The sequence below is a fragment of the Capricornis sumatraensis genome, chromosome 8 (assembly GCF_032405125.1).
Source record: "Capricornis sumatraensis isolate serow.1 chromosome 8, serow.2, whole genome shotgun sequence".
Taxonomy (NCBI): Eukaryota; Metazoa; Chordata; class Mammalia; order Artiodactyla; family Bovidae; genus Capricornis; species Capricornis sumatraensis.
Genome location: NC_091076.1, coordinates 97,109,359 through 97,128,418, shown reverse-complemented (window position 1 = coordinate 97,128,418; position 19,060 = coordinate 97,109,359). Strand labels below are relative to the sequence as shown.

General features: G+C 47.5%; 1 protein-coding gene and 1 non-coding gene across 2 annotated transcripts in view; both read left to right on the top strand.

Annotated features, from left to right (window-relative positions):
• MARCHF10 (membrane associated ring-CH-type finger 10) overlaps positions 1-19,060 on the top strand; it is an 89,797-nt gene that overhangs the window by 64,977 nt on the left and 5,760 nt on the right. The window contains exons 6-8 of the mRNA XM_068978969.1: positions 4,390-4,556; positions 7,151-7,260; positions 14,923-15,036. Coding sequence (XP_068835070.1) covers positions 4,390-4,556; positions 7,151-7,260; positions 14,923-15,036 — 391 coding nt within the window. The remainder of the gene's footprint in view (positions 1-4,389; positions 4,557-7,150; positions 7,261-14,922; positions 15,037-19,060) is intronic.
• TRNAG-CCC (transfer RNA glycine (anticodon CCC)) lies at positions 6,394-6,467 on the top strand. Its single transcript has one exon. It is a non-coding gene; the product is annotated as a tRNA-Gly (tRNA).

Below are 19,060 nucleotides of genomic sequence, written 5' to 3'. Positions count from 1 at the left end.
TGGGATTTTAAGTCACAGGTAAGCCCTTCCTTGACATTTCAACGATTGCTTCTTTCAAGAAAATTGTCTATTTTGTGGCTTTTAAAATATATATATTTTCAAAGAAACATCCCGTGTTCCAGCCCAATGTCTTCAGTATTCCCAAAGTGTTTTTTTTTTCCCTTGCATGCTATAACTGTACGAAAGGCAAGTTTGCCAGATAGAACGTCTTTTGGCTGCATCGCGTATCTTGCAGTAACTTACTTTCCTGACCAGGGACTGAACCCATGCTGCCTGCAGTGAAAGCTCAAGTCCTAACCACTGGACAGCCAGGGAACTCCCAAGGGTTTCTGACTGTTACAGATGGCTTGCCCTTACCCACCCCCTCACTCCCAGCAATTAGAGAGTTTTACGAAAAGGTTGCTGTCTCCCCAGAGAAGGAGCCACTCAGCCCTTGAAGTTCACCAGCTCTCCCCCATGGGACTCTGGGCAAATCCAACCAACAGTTCTAGAATTTGAATCTTCCAAACTACAAGGCCAGTCTCAAACAGTTACCATAGTTACCTCCGTTCTCTGAAGGGCCACGCTGGGGTGACCACTGGTTCCATTTTCTGTGCTGTTTCTCACACATGAGAAAGAGAGAAATCAGATCTTTTTTTGAATTGCTCTTTTCTTTGATCTCTCCTTTCTTGTGAGATGATTTGGGGATATTTCCCAACTATGAAATATGATACTTTTTAAAGCCATCATTAAGCATCATGTCAGGATTTGACCATTTCACTCCTCCTAGGGGTTACCATGCCCTGATGTTGGCTTACTGATCTGGAAAGTGGTTCTTTGAAGGCAAGCCCTCTTTCTTGTGTGTTAGTATGGCTCACTGGGCCATTAACTTATTAGTATTCATTTGCAAGTGAGAAAATTCCATGGCAGTGAATTTGAATGCAAAAAGGAGGAAAAGACAAGACTTAAGACAGAATGCACACACACTCCTATAGCTACTCTCCAACTGCAGGGATGAAGTTAACTTCCTTGTTAGTGGCACTTTTTTTTTTCATATCAAACTACCAAAAGAATGACCCCGGGTAAAGGGCCAAAAGGTCTCAGCACCAATCCATCCTCACCTACCCCAAAACACATTTTTAAACCCACTTGTCAGGGGTCTGGATTTCCATCATCCCAAAGCAATGCCTTTGGGTGAAAAATGACTTCTGTTAAAAATGCATCTACATCCAGCTGTAGTAATGCATTAAACAGCTATTATTCGTGTACTGTGTTTATCAGATACTCTCTTTTTCTGTATATAATAAACCTTATGCCATTCTAATTATTTGAAAAACATTCATTTTGGAAAATATTAAAAATACAAACTTAAAAGAAAAATCACCAATAACCCTATAATCCAGAGAAAAGCATTGTGAAAAACTTTGTTTCCAGTCTTTGGTCTTTTCATATAAATGCAGTTTTTGGTAAACATAGTCATATTTTATAATATGCCTTATTTTAAGATTTCAAGCCCGTTTCTCAATGCCACTTACACCCTTTAAACTTTTCCCTTGACTAGTTAGAAACATACAAATAAGTGTATAACATTCGCACACATCTAGAGAATTAGAACAAAACCTAGGCATCTGTATGACTACCTTCCAGCAGACAGAAACTCACTGGAGCTTGTGAGCCCCTCACCCACCCTACCTCCTCATGTCCTCCCTTCATCTCCTCCCTCCTAACACCCCGTATATCTGTGTGTGTGTGTGTGTGTGTGTGTGTGTTAGGTGTTCAGTCAAATCTGACTGTTTGCCCCTAGAAACCATTCTTGCATTGAATTTATAATTCCTTTGCTTTTTATGTTGTTGCTATTGGAAGTTTTTTGCCTTATGGCTTCACCATATGAGTATATGCACTCCTAAACAACACACTGTGTATATTTTTGAATTCTGTAGAAATGTTACTATTATTTTTGAACTCCAGAGAAATGGAACAGCCGTTCTCCTGTGACTTGCTTTTCCCACTTATATCATTAGGCAGATGCATCCTGGTTGATATTTTCGGGCTTTAATGCATTTGCTTTCACCACTGCAGACTTCTTCGTCCTAGAAATATACCACAAGTCAATGGACGTTTGCGTCCTCTACTGTTCTCTGTACACGGGGCTGCACGATCAGTCTTGTAAATGTCGCCTGGCATACATGTGAAGGGTCTTCCGGGATATCTATGTAAGAGTGGGCTTGCTGGGCTGGTGAGTAGCACAGCTTCCACTGTGCAAGTTAACGTACTGTCTCAACGATGTGTACAATGATGTGTACGATGTGTACTGTCTCAGTGATAGTTACACTTGGCACAGTGCGTGCTGAGTTGCTTCAGTTGTGTCTGACTCTTTGCAACTCCATGGACTGAAGCCTGCCAGGCTCCTCTGTCCATGGGATTCTCCAGACAATCATACTGGAGTGGCTTGCCATTTCTTCCTCCAAGAGGGGATCTTCCCCACCAGGGATTGAACCTGTGCCCCCTGCAAGATGAGTCAACTCCTGGACCACCAGGGAAGTCCCTCTTGACTCTTTTAAATGTTAAACAGCCATTTGCTTCTTTCATAAACTGCTTACCTATGTCTTCTGCCCATTTTTCTTTTAGAATATTTTTCTTTTATGTTAAGAATCCTTCATATATATATAAAGAACCCGTTATATATTCTGGCAACTAATCTGATCCTTTGACAGTTATATTTTCAACATATCTTTTCTCAATTTGTATTGAGAGTTGGTATCTCCTCTTTCTTGATGTTTTCTTAAGGAAAATGAATTCTTAGTTTTAATGCAGTCAATTGTATCCATCTTCTGTTTGGACTGTGATTTGTATCTTGCTATCTTAATTAAGAAATGCTTTGTAACCTGCGGTCATTGCAACATTCTTCCTCCTCTTTTCCAAAATCTCTACAGTTTTGCTTTGCATACTTAGGACTTAACGTGCAATGAATTTTGGACTTAAGTGTGACACTTAATGTGTGGTGTGAGGTATGCATTTTGAATACCCAGGATCTTCCCCCTGCAGAGCCCCATCTGTCATATGACATAAGTGTGTAAGTTTGTCTCAGGGCTCCCTGTTCTGTCCTATTGCCTTTTTTGTTTTTCCCTGAAGAACATCATCTCAATGACTGCAGCTTTATCAATTTATCAGAGCAAAGGCTCCCTCTCCATTTTGTTCCATAAGAATCTTTCACTATACAAACATTTAAGCATCAGCTTGTTGGGATTTTCATTGGAATTGCATTGAATCTATAGATTATCTGGGGGAGTCTTTTTTTGATAAACATGGCATCTTTCTTCTTTTGTTGGTGAATACCATGAGAAAGTGTAATTCTGTTCCTTTTCATTGAACTTCCCTTTCTTGGGGAGAAAATTCTCTTAAGAAACTGAGTGTACTCTCCTATATCCAGAGCAATGGCTATTTCTTCCTCTCTGTTGATTTTAGTCTCCAGCCAATTTTCCTTTCCTTGACGGGACAGGCCCATGAAGATTCTAAAGCACAAAAAAATAGCCTTGGGCTTCTCAAAAGCCTCCCTACAGAAATATCTACTAGCCATTCCTGATTTACTGTTTATGAGATACAAATATGTTTGCTTACACTTTCATTAATTCCATCTTCATCACATACCAGCAGCTTATATTCTGGAATGTCGGCATAATTCACTGGCAAGGGTACTGGTGAGCTCAGGTCCAAGTTCCCTGGTTCATCATTCATCCCAACCAGCATCTACTGAGTGGTCTGCACCTGCCACTGCTCGACAGGCTCCAGAAGCACCTTATCACCATCACCTGCACCCAGGCTGCCCTACCGCCCTTGTAAGCAGGTAGCAGTTGTCAGATTATCCTCATGGCTCTACACTTGAGGAAACAGAGACCTGGGAAGCTTAAGCAGCATGTCATCAAACTCAAGGAAGCCTCAAACCCAGGCCTGCTGACCACAAATCCCCCCACGCTCACCTCCCGCCGACACTCACTAACACACCGCACCAGCTAAACCCCACAGTGGCCGAGGTGTGGAGAGGGGCTCCTAGCCTCTGGCTCAGTTTCCCTCTGGAGTCCTTTCCCAATCTCTAGCTGTGTGATAGGAGCGCTGGGTTCTCCTGGTGAGCTCTCCCCCATCGGTAACTGCAAAGAAGCCTGGCGAGAATCCATGCACTTATTATCAGTAACCATGCGGCAGGGTGGCAGGGAGCAGCGGGTGAGCCCCAGGAAGGCGCAGCTGTGGAGACCGTGCTCCCTCCACCTTCCTCCCTCCAGGCTCCCTCCGCCTCCCCCACCCCCTCGCCCCCGGCCCCAGGGACGCTCTGGGAACTAGCATTTGTGGGAACTGGTATTTGTGGAAACTGCTGACGTGCAGACTCCGGGTGACGAGCGCTTGTTTTCCTTTTAGTCTCCTGGAGGAGGATTCCGAAGAGGAGGGAGACTCGTGTCGCATCTGTCAGATAGCCGGGGGTTCCCCCACCAGCCCTCTCCTGGAGCCGTGCGGCTGTGTGGGAAGCCTGCGGTTTGTTCATCAGGAGTGCCTGAAAAAATGGCTGAAAGTGAAAGTAACATCAGGTAGGTGGGGAAGGCGGAAGGACATACGTGCCGCGATATGTAATTAACACGAGGCACCGCCGTGTGGGACCCACGAGCCCCGACGACAGGGAAAAGCGGGGCACTGGCCCAGGGCTCCTGCTGGCAGGCCCATGACAGACAGGATCAGATCAGGACTAACGCTGCTTTCAAATTATGGGAGAGAAATGAATTAGTTTTTTTTTTTTTTTTTTTTTTCCAAGGCTTAGGGATGAATCCTGGAATGTGCTATTAAATTCGACTCCTGCTTGAGGCCTGAGCAGAGATGCTAAGATTACCTCTTAGGAAGGAGGGAACTACAAACAGGCCCATGGCTTGACCTTAGCAAGCACCCAGCAGTCAGGACCCCCAGCAAGACCTGCTTCCTTTCACTTGTGAGAGAGGGTGGGAGGTGTGGAGAGGTTTGACACCCAGAAACTGAGCTGAGCTGCCTTTCTGGAACAGGGGAAGGAAAAGCATACCAGTCTAATTTTTCTAGCCCCACATTAGATAAAGAGATTCCCATTGTGCTCGTTTTGGCAGCTCTGTCTTTAACAGAGCTTGTAACTGGGTGTGAAGTCCCTGTTCTCAACGCCCTGGGGAGGTTATAACCTAAATATAGCCACGTCACTAGGTCTGCTGTAGTTTTCTTGGCAGAGAACAAGAGGTTTGTTTAAAATATTTATGAACAAGAGCAACTTGAACAAAAAAAAATAAAGGGGGACGCCAATGCAAAGAAGAGTTTACTTTGAAAAGACCTGCTATGTCTTTCAGTCCCCATCTCTGCAAACTATTTACCCTAGAGCCAGAGGCTGTTTCTCTCCTCCATGCTGTCCTCCTTGGTTGTCATTGTGCTAGACGACGCAGGAGACCTAGAACTTGACCCTGTCCCCATGGGTTGTGGCCAGGCCCCCTCACCAAGCACAGCACACCATTTAATCAGGGAATGAACACTCGGGATGAACCGGTTAACTCTTCTCTCCCCAAGGCCCTTTCTCCATATCTGCAGGAGAATAGTAGCGACTGCAGCCCGAGTTGCTTATATGCATATTTGCACAGTGAGCAGGGAACCTAGCCCTTCAGAGAGCAAAGAACAAGTGGATCTCAGCAGCTAATGACCCTGCCGTGTGATGCTTTATCTTGCTAGAAATTTGGGCCAATTAAACATCTAGAACAGAAAAAAATTACTCATGAGATGTGTGATGAAAGTGCTGCTAAATGCTTGTAAATGCCAATTCTGGCCTGGGTGTGCTAGGCAGGATTAGACTGGAGGACACATGGAATGATCCATAGCCTTAAGTATTACAGAATGTTGCTAAAAAAATAAAATCAAGTCATCAAAATGCAGATGAGGGATCAGTGTTCATCCTTGTCTTTTGAAAGTCTCTATTATTTACTACCTCTTTGTATCCCCACTGGGGAAAAGTAGAACTGGGTTGTAAAACTGTACAAACCCTATCTTTACCAAATAAATTCAAGTAACTGATTAGTCTTCTGTATTCTTTTTTTGTTTTTCTGGCCGTGCCTGGTGGCTTGTGGGACCTTAGTTTCCCAACCAGGGATCAAACCTGGGCCCTCTGCATTGGAAGCATACAGTCCTAACCACTGGAGCACCAGGGAATTCCCAGTCCTCTGTTTTCTAAAGCATAAAACAAACACCGGTACATCATTAACCAAAATGCAGCACCTACACCAGGGGAAAGGACAGATGGCATCCCATTTGCTTAGACATAACCACCGCAGATCTGCACCTTCCACTTTGCACTGAGGAATAGGATAAAGGGGGGGAAATGTGCTGATCTAGAATTCACATTAAAAAAGAAAACTAAACAGGAGGACTTCCCTGGTGGTCCAGTGGCTAAGACTCTGTACTCCCAATGCAAGGGGGCCCAGGTTCAATCCCTGGTCAGGGAAGTAGATCCCATGTGCCACAACTAAGACCTGGCACAGTCAGATAAATAAATATATTAAAAAACAAAACAAAAAATCAACAACAACAAACCAGGAACAAAGGAAGCCTTCTCCTGTTTCTTTTCCCAAATGAGGCTGAGCTCAGGCTCAAGTGTTTGACCCAGATATTGCTATACCACAGCCCACACATGGGCCTGGGGTCCCTCACTTTTCTCAGTTGGGGAGTTACATGGGCAGAAGTAAAGGCAGATTTTTAAGCCATAGATTGAGGATAGTTTCTGCCATCAGTTTGGTCCTTACTGATTTATTTGCTTGGACTTGTGTTATATCTACCAGGAAAAACATCAATAACATAGACCCAATGTTCACTCTTCTGGCGAACACTTGTGTTACAGACTCTCAGCCTCCATGTAGTAATTCCAATTTTATGAACCTCTGTGTTTATATTTAAACAGAGAGCAAGACCTGTTATTTAAAAGTCACGGGAATTTCACTCATGGGAAGCTTGCATAATAATGAAAACAATGACAAAGGAAATTTCAGCTCTCAGGTTCAATGTCATTTTCTACAGAAGATGACCCACTATAAAAAGGCCACCAAAACTCAGAATTCCTAACACATACAAATTCGCTCTCAAAATGTCAACACCAAAAGGGTTACATGTAACAAAACTCTTTCATTTTAAGGAGCGGATCTTGGTGCTGTAAAGACCTGTGAGATGTGTAAGCAAAGCCTACTGGTCGACCTGGGTGATTTCAATGTGACTGAGTTCTACCAGAAGCACCAGCAGTCCCGGGTAAGAGAACCTCCTACCCGTGCTGGGTCTACATGGTAGAGGTATACGGCAGGAAGGAACTCTCTCTCTGATACCAGGAATAATAGTGGAGGTGGGGTGCAGAGGTCTTGTGCAAGGCTCCCAATTCAGCTCGCTTCTCTGAGAAAGTCTGTTCCCAAATTGGACCACTGGAGCATTAGAAGACTTGGTCCCACTGCTGAGGTCCCACTACTGTCAGGGACAAAGTAGGAAGCTGCAGTAGCTGACTAGACACGCAGAAATAGGAAAAGTCTGGCAAGCTCCACACCCAAATTTGCTGAAACCATTGAAGTTGAATACCCACAAGAGAAAGAAAATCAGGGTCTTGGAGAAATAGTCCCCAGTTTATATATCAAGTAATCTTGGAGGAGGGGTAATGAGGAACAGCTTTGCTCAGGGTTTACAAACATGTAAACACCATTTACCGTTTACTTGTTTACTCTGGGCTTTTTTTTTTTTTTGGCTGCACCCAACCAGGGATTGAACCTGTGTCCTCGGGAGTGAAAGCAATTAGTTCTAAGCACTGGACAACCAGGGAATTTCCCTATTGTGTGTTTAAAAAAAAAAAAAAATCCCATGAATTAACTCTCCTGGGCCATTGGATTGCAATTCTTGTACTGTGAAAGAGGTAACTTTAGGTGGGAAGGTGATTTATGCCCGGAATAATAGTTCATTGCCCATGTTTCTGGCAAACACTTCTGTTTAGAGCTATGCTGCCCAACATGGAAGCCACAAGACATGGCTAGCTCACAAACAAGTGGTTACTTCCAGTCCAGGTGTGTGGTGTTACACACCAAATTTCAAAGGCTCAGTCCAAAACTAAGAGTGAAAATCCCATAGATGGAGAAGCCTGGTAGACTACAGTCCATGGGATCACAAAGAGTTGGACATGACTGAGCAGCTTCACTTTCACTTAAAAAAAAAAATCACATAAATAACTTTATATTATAGTTTAAAATAAATGGTTGCTCATTTGTGTCTGACTCTTTGCAACACCATAGACTGTAGCCTGCCAGATTCCTCTGTCCATAGGATTCTCCTGGCCAGAATGCTAGAATGGGTTGCCCTTCTCTTCCCCAGGGGATCTTCCCGACCCAGGGATCAAACGCAAATCTCCCGCATTGCAGGCAGATTCTTTACTGGCTGAGCCACCAGGGAAGCCCATATTACAGCATAAATGATATTTAAAACATATCAGATCAAATAAAATACATTATTAGAATTATTAATAATTTCACCAGTTTCTTTCTATACTTCCTTATTGTGGCTCCTAGAAGTTCTCAGGCTACGTGTGATGTTTGCATTGGTGGCTCACATTGTATTTCTACTGGGTAGTGCTGATCTGGACGATGCCTGGCAACCAATAAGCAGTCAACAGATATTTATCTCAAATGAAAATAGCCCATCGTTACCATTATAATTCAAGACTGACCTCCCTCATCACGCAATTAGGAAAAAAAATGATTAATAACCACAACTGTAAAGGACATAATGTAAAAACCATAAAATCACCGTTAGCAGCTGAAATGTCACTCTTCAGAGGAGTCACTTTGGCTTTCGGATCACTGGCCTGTCAACATGTACGTGCCAAGTCACTTCAGTTCGGTCTGATTCTCTCAGACACTATGGACCATAGCCCACCAGGCTCCTCTGTCCATAGGATTCTCCAGGCAGGAACACTGGAGCAGGTTGCCATGCCCTCCTCCAGATCTTCCTGACCCAGGAATTGAACCTGATAACCTGCGTCTCCTGTGTCTCCTGGACTGCAGGTAGATTCTTGACCGCTGAGCCACCAGGGAAGCCCTAGTCTATATCCAGACCTTTTTTGTGCAAAAAGCACGACAGAGTCAAAATGGGTCCCCTGAGTTTGGGCAGTCCTACAGTCACCTTTTAAAATCCTGGCTTATGGCTCCAGGAGGGAGTCACCACCAGGCTGTGAGTAGGGGAAAGCTAGCCATGGGCACCCCACTGCCCCGCAGAGAGGGAACCGTGGGATAACTACCCCAGCTTCTCTCCTCCTGCCCTCTGGGCTCCTCCCAGGGCCTCCCATTGGCTGAACACAATGGGGAGCCAGAGGACAAGGGGGCCAAGTAAACGCAATCCATAGCGATCAGCCTTTCGGCCGCAGAGCAGGTGAAAAATGGAGCTGGAGGGGAAGATGGAAAATACCCAGCACACTAATTACACGACATGGAAGCAGAAAAGAGTTGAAATTAGTTTCGAGGAGAGCTTGACAGGCCATCAAAGCCTTTTGAAAATGCCCTTCATTATAATCACAGGGAGAAACTAGATTGACAGACCCACCCTGGTGGGAGAACAAAGGTCCCAAGAACCAACGTGCAATATTTATCTGCGGATGGAAAGCAGCTGAGGGCTCACACTTTTACGGCAGTTCCGACTGTTCCGATGGCTGGTGGTGAATTTAATAGCGTCTGTTTGCTAACAGTCTGAGTTAAACTGGAGGCACTAGGGAAGTGTAACTTCCATAAGTTCAGAAGCTCTCCCTGGATGAAGATGGGAGTAACTGTCGTTTAGCATAAAGATAGTGAGGAGGGACTTCCCTGGTGGTCGTAGCTAAGACTTGGTGCTCTCAATGCAGGGAATCCCAGCTTCAGTCCCTGGTCAGAGAACTAGATCTCACATGCTTCAGTGAAGATCAGAGATCCCGTGTGCCCCCACTAAGACCCAGCACAGCCAAGAGAAGACCAGAGAGGAAAAAGAGTGAGCCCTCCACACACAGGCTTTTGAGGACAAAGCCCTCTAAGATACCTCACGTAGCATCTGACCACAGATGGACTTGCCCAGTAGGTGCCCAGCCAGCACTGTCAGTATTCTCTGAGGGGCTTGGATTAGTGTGTGTTTCCCTGGTTTGGTTCAATGCATCTGAGTAGGGCCAGCAGGAATGCTAACCATGACCTCTAACAGGGCACTGAAATCCGATTTTCCCTCCTTTTTTTGGACATTGGGTGGTCCCCATAGGATCAGGGCTTGTTACCAGGCTCCAGGTGGCTAGATTAGGAACTCCTATAGGCTGTCTGGGGAGTGGCCTCATGAACCTAAAGCAGCTGGAGGGGGTAGAGGGGAGACCAGGACCTGAACTAAGCACCTTGGGCTGTGGGCATCAGGCAGTCCATTGATTGGCCTGCCAGGGTTGGCATCAACTTGCTCCCGCCCTTACTCAAAGATGCCTGGCAATTAAGCCCAGGAGGCATTCCACACCCACTGCCCACCTCCCTGCAGTGTTGCCTGTGAAGCAACTCCACATCGTCGTGTGTGTATGTGTGCGTGTGCACGCTCTTGAATCTGGAGGTGGGACTCACGATTGATTGATGGGTTGGTTGATTGGGTTTCTGAGCAGAAGGAAGAGCTCCTGGATGGCAACAGGTAGAGCTCCAAAGAACAGTCCAGGTTCCAAAATGGACCATGAGAAAAGAAGTTTAAGACAAGCCGAGGTCAGAGATTGTACACTCAAATGCCATAGAGACCAGGCAGGTTAACAGCTGCTCAGAATCTCCCAAGTGGCATCCACTGGGAGCGGTGGCTACTATGGCAAGGCAGTGAATACTCCCTCCAGCGGAAGGTGGTCACATCCTTCCTTCTTTCCTACCCTCCTTCCTTTCAACCAGAGCACCTCCACAGGCCAGATTCTGCTTACTGGCTACCAACTGTTGATCCTTAGCTGAGAGCAGGGGCTCTCAAAGATGGGTGGTTGCCAAACCACGGCCCACAGCATCATCTGGGAATTTGTTAGAAATGCACGTTCTTGGGCCCCGTCCAGACCTACTGAATCAGCATTTGGGAAAAGGGGGGTATCCAGGAACTGCATTTAAAAGGCCCTTTCAGTAATTCTGACATGTGTTAAAGTTGGGACCACCAGAGTCAAAAGTCATCACTAACCCAAAGTTATACACTTTCCCCCTTATTCTTTGATCCATGCAGGTATTTATTGAGCAATCATATTCCAGGCATGGGCCGGGCACTAGGAGCAAAGGGGCAGGCAAGGCACATGTGGTCCTTGCCCCGAATCCCAGCTTTAGTGCTTGTCTCTTGCAGGATGTTTTCTGTTTTGCAAAATACCACGTCCACTTGTATTAGCTCATTTTGTCATCACACATTGAGGAAACGAGGCAGAGCAGAGGCTACAATTCTCCTCACTGATAAATGGAGTCCCCTTCTCCATGCACAGTTAAAAGTCTTTGCCCAACGTCACAGGGCATGGTGGTCCCAGGATGCCCATTCTGAGGTCCCAGGCTCCCTGTGTGATGAAGAAGTGCCCCTGCCATCCTGGCCCCTGCCACACAGGAGGGGCTCAGGGGGCCTGTGACTGTCATTGCTTGGAAGCACAGGCCTGACCCTGCTCCCTCTCGGCCGTGGACAGATGTCCCTGGACACACGTAGCCACCTAATCCCCCTCACACCTGGGAGCATCCTTGGAGCATATTTGAAGACTTGCTAGAACTCTTAGCCAGGCTCTCTTTCTTCGAGCAGATTATATTGAGAATTTCCATCCATAACAACTCTCTCTGCTGAAATGAATTTGAAAAATAAAAGGGCAGGAGAAAAGGAAGAAAAACATCTGGTAGGTGGGCGGAGTGCCCCCCCTGAGCTCCTGCCCACTGCTTCACGTGCCTTCCCACCCCCATCTCTGCTGTTGCACGTGGGCAGCAAAGTGTGATGCACATGGGCCAAGGAGGGTCAGGTCAGGAGCAACTCCAATAAATAATGCTCCAAAAATTAGCTCATCCTGCCCTTACCAACCAAACACAACGGATGGAACTCTCTGATAACAAACGCCTCCCACTTGTGGCTTAGGGTAAAAAGGATGACTCCAAGCTGACTATGAAATGTCTGCGCCGATTGGCCCACCCGGCCCCTTTTGTCCAGCATCACAGGCTCTGCAAAGGGCACACATAAAGGAGCTGGGCCAGCGAGATTTATGGCACCGAGTGACAGGTTCCCTCCCACAGACCAGAGAAGAGACACAATCTGCTGGAAGTGACTTTTCAAATGATCTGCAGAAAACATTAGTGGATATTTTCCCATCTGCATGCCTCCGGGTCTTATGGAGTCATAAAAAGTAAATGATTTCCCTGCACGCTTTGACAAACCTGATAGTTCCAAGCCATTTTCTAGCTGATTGATTTGCCATTATGCATCGGAGTGTCTGGGAGCAGAAAGGCTTCCTGGTGAAGCACTCACTCAGGAGAGAGCCATCGACAGCTCATGGGAGGCCCCCCACTTGGAAAAGTCAACAAGGAACAAGGCTTGGTCTGTGTGGTAGGTAGTCCGGGAAGGCTTCCCAGAGGTGGTGGCTCCTGAGACAGATGGCAAAGGAAGCACTGACTCCTGGGGACAGTGGCAGGAGGCCTTTAACACAGAAAAAAGAGAAACGAGCCATCTCTCTGCCTGTTCTGGGCCAAGGTCAGAAGAGAAAGTCTAAAAATAGGCTAACCGCTAAGGACTGTTGGCTGGAGTCTTTGAAGGCAGGTCTGTAGGGCAGGAGGGGGCTCAAGCAGTGACCTTGAGGCCAGTGGTCACCAAGATTCAGAGCTGGCCCTGACGCAGAAGGGAAGAGCACAAGGATCTTTGCTTAGCTTGAGCACCTTTTCTGGCAGCCGATCCATCCTGGAAGGGGTGTGCTCTGTGCTGGCTTCCTGCGCTGCCCTCCAGGGGATGGGAAGAGGACACCAGGCCTGCGAAGCCCCTCGGGCCCCTGGGGGAAAGGAAGGAGGAGGCACTGAGATGCTACTGTGTCAAGGCCGAGCTTCAGTTCTCCTGGGAAAGCAGTCACGGTTTCGACCTTTCCCAAGGGTGATGTCAAGGGCCGTGCCCTCTGCTGGGGCTTCTAGTCCCCTGGGGTTTCCAGAGCATCGTCTGGCCCATCCCTGATCCTCCCACCCTGGAGATCTGACCCGAGGACAGATGGGGGAATAAAGCGGCAGACGGGGAGGAGTCATCACAAATCTGATAATTTATTGAAGGTCGAGGCAGGTCCATGGGGCGAGGCTCTGCAAGACAGACCGCCAAAGGAGCCGAGGACAGTGGCGCCACGGTCACTCGGATGGTCAGATCTTCCCTAGAGGAACCTCCCAGTGTGTTCAGCACCAGTGAGAAAAATACACCAGCACCCACCCACCGAGAAAAAGCAAAGACATTAGCCAGTGAACGACGCAGCATACACAGCAAAGACGAAGGCTTAGGACTCAGGGAGGAATGCCTGGAACAAATGAGTTTCATCAGGAAGACTTCTACAAGGAGGCGACCTTGAAACGGCTGTAAAGGAAGTCATGGACACAGCCTTGGAAAGGTGGAAAGTGGCAGAGGAGATTTCACAGCAGAGACACGAAGGGACTTCCCTGGTGGTGCAGAGGCTGAGTCCCCATGCTCCCAGTGCAGAGGGTCCAGCCCCGATCCCTGCTAGGGAACTAGAGCCCACCTCCTGCACGCTGCAGCTGAAGATCCCACGTGCCCTAACTAAAGATCAAAGATTCCGAGTGCTGCAACTGAGACCCTGCACAGCTAAATAAAGATTGTCAAAAGAAACAGACGCACAAAAACAAGCCAACAGACCACGTGAGAAAGAGCATGTGCAGAAGCCTTTGTTCACGTGCCATCTGAGGCCCCACCGGGCACATGCTCTCTGGGGTTTAGATGACAATAGGGCAGCTGGGGAGGTTGGGGAGTCGGGGAGCCCCTACATATGACCATCACTAAGCCCAACTGTGAAGGGAGAAACTTAGAGAACTAAGGCCTGAGGCCCTTCCCTTGAGCAAATGAGGGGTCTAGGAACAAAAAACATTCCCGCCATGGCACCTGTGTCCCAGATTCTCCAACAGACCCGTCTGCCTTCCTGAGTCACGGTCTCATCCTGTTGACTCCTCTTCTCAGTGGCCAGCAGCTGCACGTGTACCTATAACATGACATCCAGTTGCCTCCATTCTGCCTAATATGGTCCCACCATACCATCTCCCCAGCCCATGACAAGGCTTTTAAAAAATTCAAAACCAACACATTCCCCATATACTCCAGCTATACTCGTGAGTAGAGAATTTTGCCCAACAAACACTCTGCCCCCTCATGTGTGTGCTGGCCTTTGTCTAAAAGGCCCTGAATGGCCCTCAGAGCCACCTACCAAAATCCCTCCCATCCTTTTAGGACCATCAGAGACAGTGTCACCCAGGTCATATGCCACCAGCCTCTTTCTTCCCATTCACGACTCCTTTGTGGCCCTTGACACATCCCACTGATACGGGAGCCGTCTTTGAATGAGGCACACTCTCTCCCACATCACAGAATGGGGTCCCAGCAGGGAGCTGAGACCTTTGGCCTTGTGTTCTCCTGACACTCAGCTCAAGGCCATGGCAGGTAACTACTCAGTGAGTGTCCACAGCCCAGGACCACCAGGCCAGGAGCTTCTTCAGGCATCCTCCATGAGGCAGTCAAGGATTCCAGGATGGCTATCCTGCCTCCACCCCGGGTCCCTTTCTGTTCTGTACTCCGGTCCCCCTCCAGAGCAGGCCTTGCCTTGGGGCTTGGGCTCCCGTTCCTATTTCTTGTCCCCTCTTGGCCTAGTATCCTCCACCCTGTGATTGAGACCATGAATATTTTATAGATGAACTTAAAGGCTTTCTTGTTCACCTGTAGGTACAAAATGAGCTGATGAGTTCAGGCTTGTATCTGGTGTTGCTGCTCCATCTCTATGAACAGAGGTTTGCAGAACTCATGAGACTCAACCACAACCGGGCCATGAGAGAGAGGGTGAGCGGGGCCCTGCCTGGACCGTCAGCAGCAGTGTCACTGACCTTGCTGTGTGCTTTAGTAGATGTGTGTCTGTGTTCAGCTGGTGGGATATGGCACTGTCATCACTGGCACCAAGACTAATGGCTGCCAGGTATAGGCACAGCGACCCTCTGGCTGAAAAGTGACAGTCAAGTGTGAGTGTTAGTTGCTCAGTCATGTCTGACTGTTTGCAACCCCAGGGACTGTAGCACACCAGGCTCCTCTGTCCATGGGATTCCCCAGGCAAAAATACCAGCATGAATAGCCATTCCCTCTTCCAAGGGATCTTTCTGACCCAGGGATCGAACCTGGATCCCTTGCATTGCAGGCAGATTCTTTACCATCTGAGCCACCAGGTCACATAATTGTTTCCTATTAAATATGAGTGGTAATTAAATGGTCATTAATGGTTATATAAGCAAGTGGGTCTCTAGGGATATTTGGCGCCCAAAATAAGGCCAGCAAGGCTGCAGGGGCTGGGTGTGCATCACACGTGGATGTCCACTGCCCAAGCAAGGAGGGTCCATGAGAAACAGGAACCTTCCCTGCCCCCAGCCAAGGGAGCTGTTTATTTTGCTTTGGCTCCCAGGGTATGTTATCCCAGCATCTGTGTGTGTGTATATGCCAAGAAACAAAGGTGCTGATGGGGTCCCATCTGTCACTAGAGAAGTGACAGCGTATTTACGAGGAATGATCATCTGTGGCTGCCCTTCCTTAAATAAAAGAACCAGGGCCGTCTAGGAGACTGCGTGGTGTCGGGGGAGAAGCCTAGATCCACTACTCAGATCAAAATGCGGGAGAACAGGGCAACCTCTGAAATGTACACATACCCTTGGCCGTTATCAAGTCAGAACCCTGAGCCCCAAGGGACTGTCCTCCTTGTTAAATGCTCCCTGGTGGCCGCGCCAGGGAAGAGCACTGGCCGGACAGGGGCGCCTTCCTTACCTGAAGGCCATGCCAGGCACTGATATGCTTTTAGTGTTTGGGGTTCCCAGGACACCCCCTGAGGCTCAAAATCTGACCATCTGCTCACTTCAGAAGGTCACCACAGATTCAGAAGGGACTGAATTCATAGGTTCACAGAGTTCACAGGTTCAGAAGGGACATCCCTGGTGGTCCAGTGGTTAAGACTCCATGCTTCCAATGCAGGGGACACAGGTTTGATCTCTGGTCGAGGAACTAAGATCCCACATACAGTGCCACATGGCAAAAAAAACAACAAAAACAGTCACCACTGGAAAGCAAACCAGTGTGGCCGTGGACAAGCCACCAATGGGACCCTGAGGCAGCTTTAGTGATGCTCTGCTACGCGTCCCACGCACCTCTCTCTCTTCACCATCTTGGCTCTCCATGTCTGTCTCTACTTTTCTACCTCGAGTGGACAAGAGGCACCTGCCAGCACCAGTCACCGTCTGAAGGTGAAACCCAGTGACTCCAAGTGCTCCCTACACAGCCCCAGTCCCTGCGCCACTGGAGGCCGTGGCAATCCATTTGGAGCCATCCCTGCTAGAAATGGGCTTCCCTGGTGGCTCAGTGGCAGAGAATCCACCTGCCGCTGCAGGAGACGTGGGTTTGATCCCTGGGTCAGAAAGATCCCCTAGGAGGAGGAAATGGCAACCCACTCTAGTATTCTTGCCTGGGAAATCTCATGGACAGAGGAGCTTGGTGGGCTACAGTCCATGGGATTGCAGAGTCGGACATGACTGAGCATACACGCATGCCACTAAAAATGTTGGGTTCAGACCATTAATCATAAGAATTTGAGATCTGTCTCTACATCTTTCTGGCTTCCATTCTCCCCTTAGACCCTAAGTTCTCAATTAAGACAACAGGCTGGGTCTTCGCCAAGATATCTCCTCAGGCATCTCACCCTCTCTCTGACCCAGGCCTGTCCTTCCTTTCACTCTTCCGTAGTTTTAATGGTGACATAAATTCCTTAGAGAAATACATTTTTTAAAAAGTATAACAGGAAGCAGGAAATGATCCTTTGTTAACATTTCTGTAACCTTATTTTCATGATTCTACATCTTTTTAAATGAACTTTTTATTGCACATTGAACTTCAGAGCACCCAGGGTTCGATAAAGGTTACAGATGGCCACACCATCAACAAACAAAGGCAAGAGACATTAGCCTCTGGGATTATAACACTGCACATGGGAAGGCAACAAACAGCACAACCCACTGGATGAAAAACCCACACCCTTAAAGCATTGACTCTAGAGAACATTCTGGTAAAACTATCCCAGAGAAGGAGCAGGTAACGTGGGGAGCAAGCCAGGAGCCAGCAGGGAAGGAAGCAGGAAGGACAGGGCATCACTTCTCTCATCACAAGCTTACTTGTAATTTGAGATTCCCCCGAAATATTGGGTGGGCCAATATTCCTTTTGAGTTTTTTGTACCATCTTGCAGAACGACCCAAACAAACTTTTTGGCCAGCCCCGTAGTTCTCACCCATATAAACCACCAAGCAGTAACCAGTACTAAGAACCAGTTAAGAGGTACCCGAATGGAAGTAGGAAAACAGGTGTGTGAATGTGCTCAGTTGCTCAGGCCTGTCTGACTCTTTGTGACCCCACGGACTGTGGCCTGCCAGGCTCCTCTGTCCATGAGATTCTCCAGGCAAGAATACTGGAGTGGGTTGCCGTAACAAGTGGCTTTCGTCAAATTGATTCTCTTCTGGATTTGAGTCTCAGTATTTTCTTGCAGAAGATTCTAAGGGTGACGTTTAGCAAGAGAGAGGCACTATGATGGGAAAGAATGCCTCCTTCCCTCTTCTTTACTGACAAGAACCTGAAAAGCCATTCACAACAGGCTCCTGGTTGTGTCTCAATAAGACACAGTGATGAAGGTCTGTCCATGCTGGTGATCACTCATTCACACCTGCATATCAGGTGCTGAGATGGGGACCTGGGAAAGTGGCTATCAGACATGATGTCCCTTTCTCTGAGGAGTTAATAATCAGGTGGGAAGGTGAGACTGACATATAGGGAAAACCAGGAAATAATCAAAAAGTAGCCCTTGATCCAGAGAAGGAAATGGCAACCCACTCCCATACTCTTGCTTGGAAAATCCCATGGATGGAGGAGCCTGGTAGGCTGCAGTCCATGGGGCTGCGAAGAGTCGGACACGACTGAGTGACTTCACTTTCACTTTTCACTTTCCTGCACTGGAGAAGGAATGGCAACCCACTCCACTGTTCTTGCCTGGAGAATCTGAGGGACGGCAGAGCCTGGTGGGCTGCTGTCTATGGGGTCGCACAGAGTCGGACACAAGTGAAGCGACTTAGCAGCAGCAGCAGCAGCCCTTGATCAAGAGAAATAACAGATCCAGTGAATTCCCAGAGGCTGTGAAATAACCCGAGATCTTCCCTGACAGTGACTTCCTGGGGTTTTCAGTGATCTTATAAACGAATAATTTGGCTCCCCAGTGAGGCTGTGAGCCTTTTTAAGGCAAAGTCAAACCTACATTTATCCTTTTCCTAAAGCTGGACACACAATGATTCATGTTTGACTGCTGACCAAGTCCCAGACACTATGGATGCCAGGAGCACTGGTTACAAACTTGCTAAATTACTGCCAGAAAAGGATGTGGTCTGCTAAGGGTTGCAGGAGTGGGCCAGGGGGAGGATATGGTCATTGGCAAGTTGGAGCAAGGAACCCTTACCTCTTTTGTATACCATGGTCCTCCAGTGCCTTGAAAATGCCTGGTATATACTACGCACCCAGTAACCTCCTGATGCTCAAGCAATGAAAAAGTGAACAATACTTGCTTCTTCAAGAGGCAAGTATTGAAAAAATCGGAGAAATGTGGAGAAAGTGATAATATAAATTTATGGAGAAAAAAATATTCTAGGTAAAGGAACACTTTCAAGTTCAAGGTATATCTGAGTATTCAGAGGTTTTCTACATGTCAACCATGTGATAGGTCCTAAACTGTGTTCGCTCTGCTCAGTCATGTCCAACTCTTTGTGACCCTATGGACTGTAGACCCCCAGGCTCCTC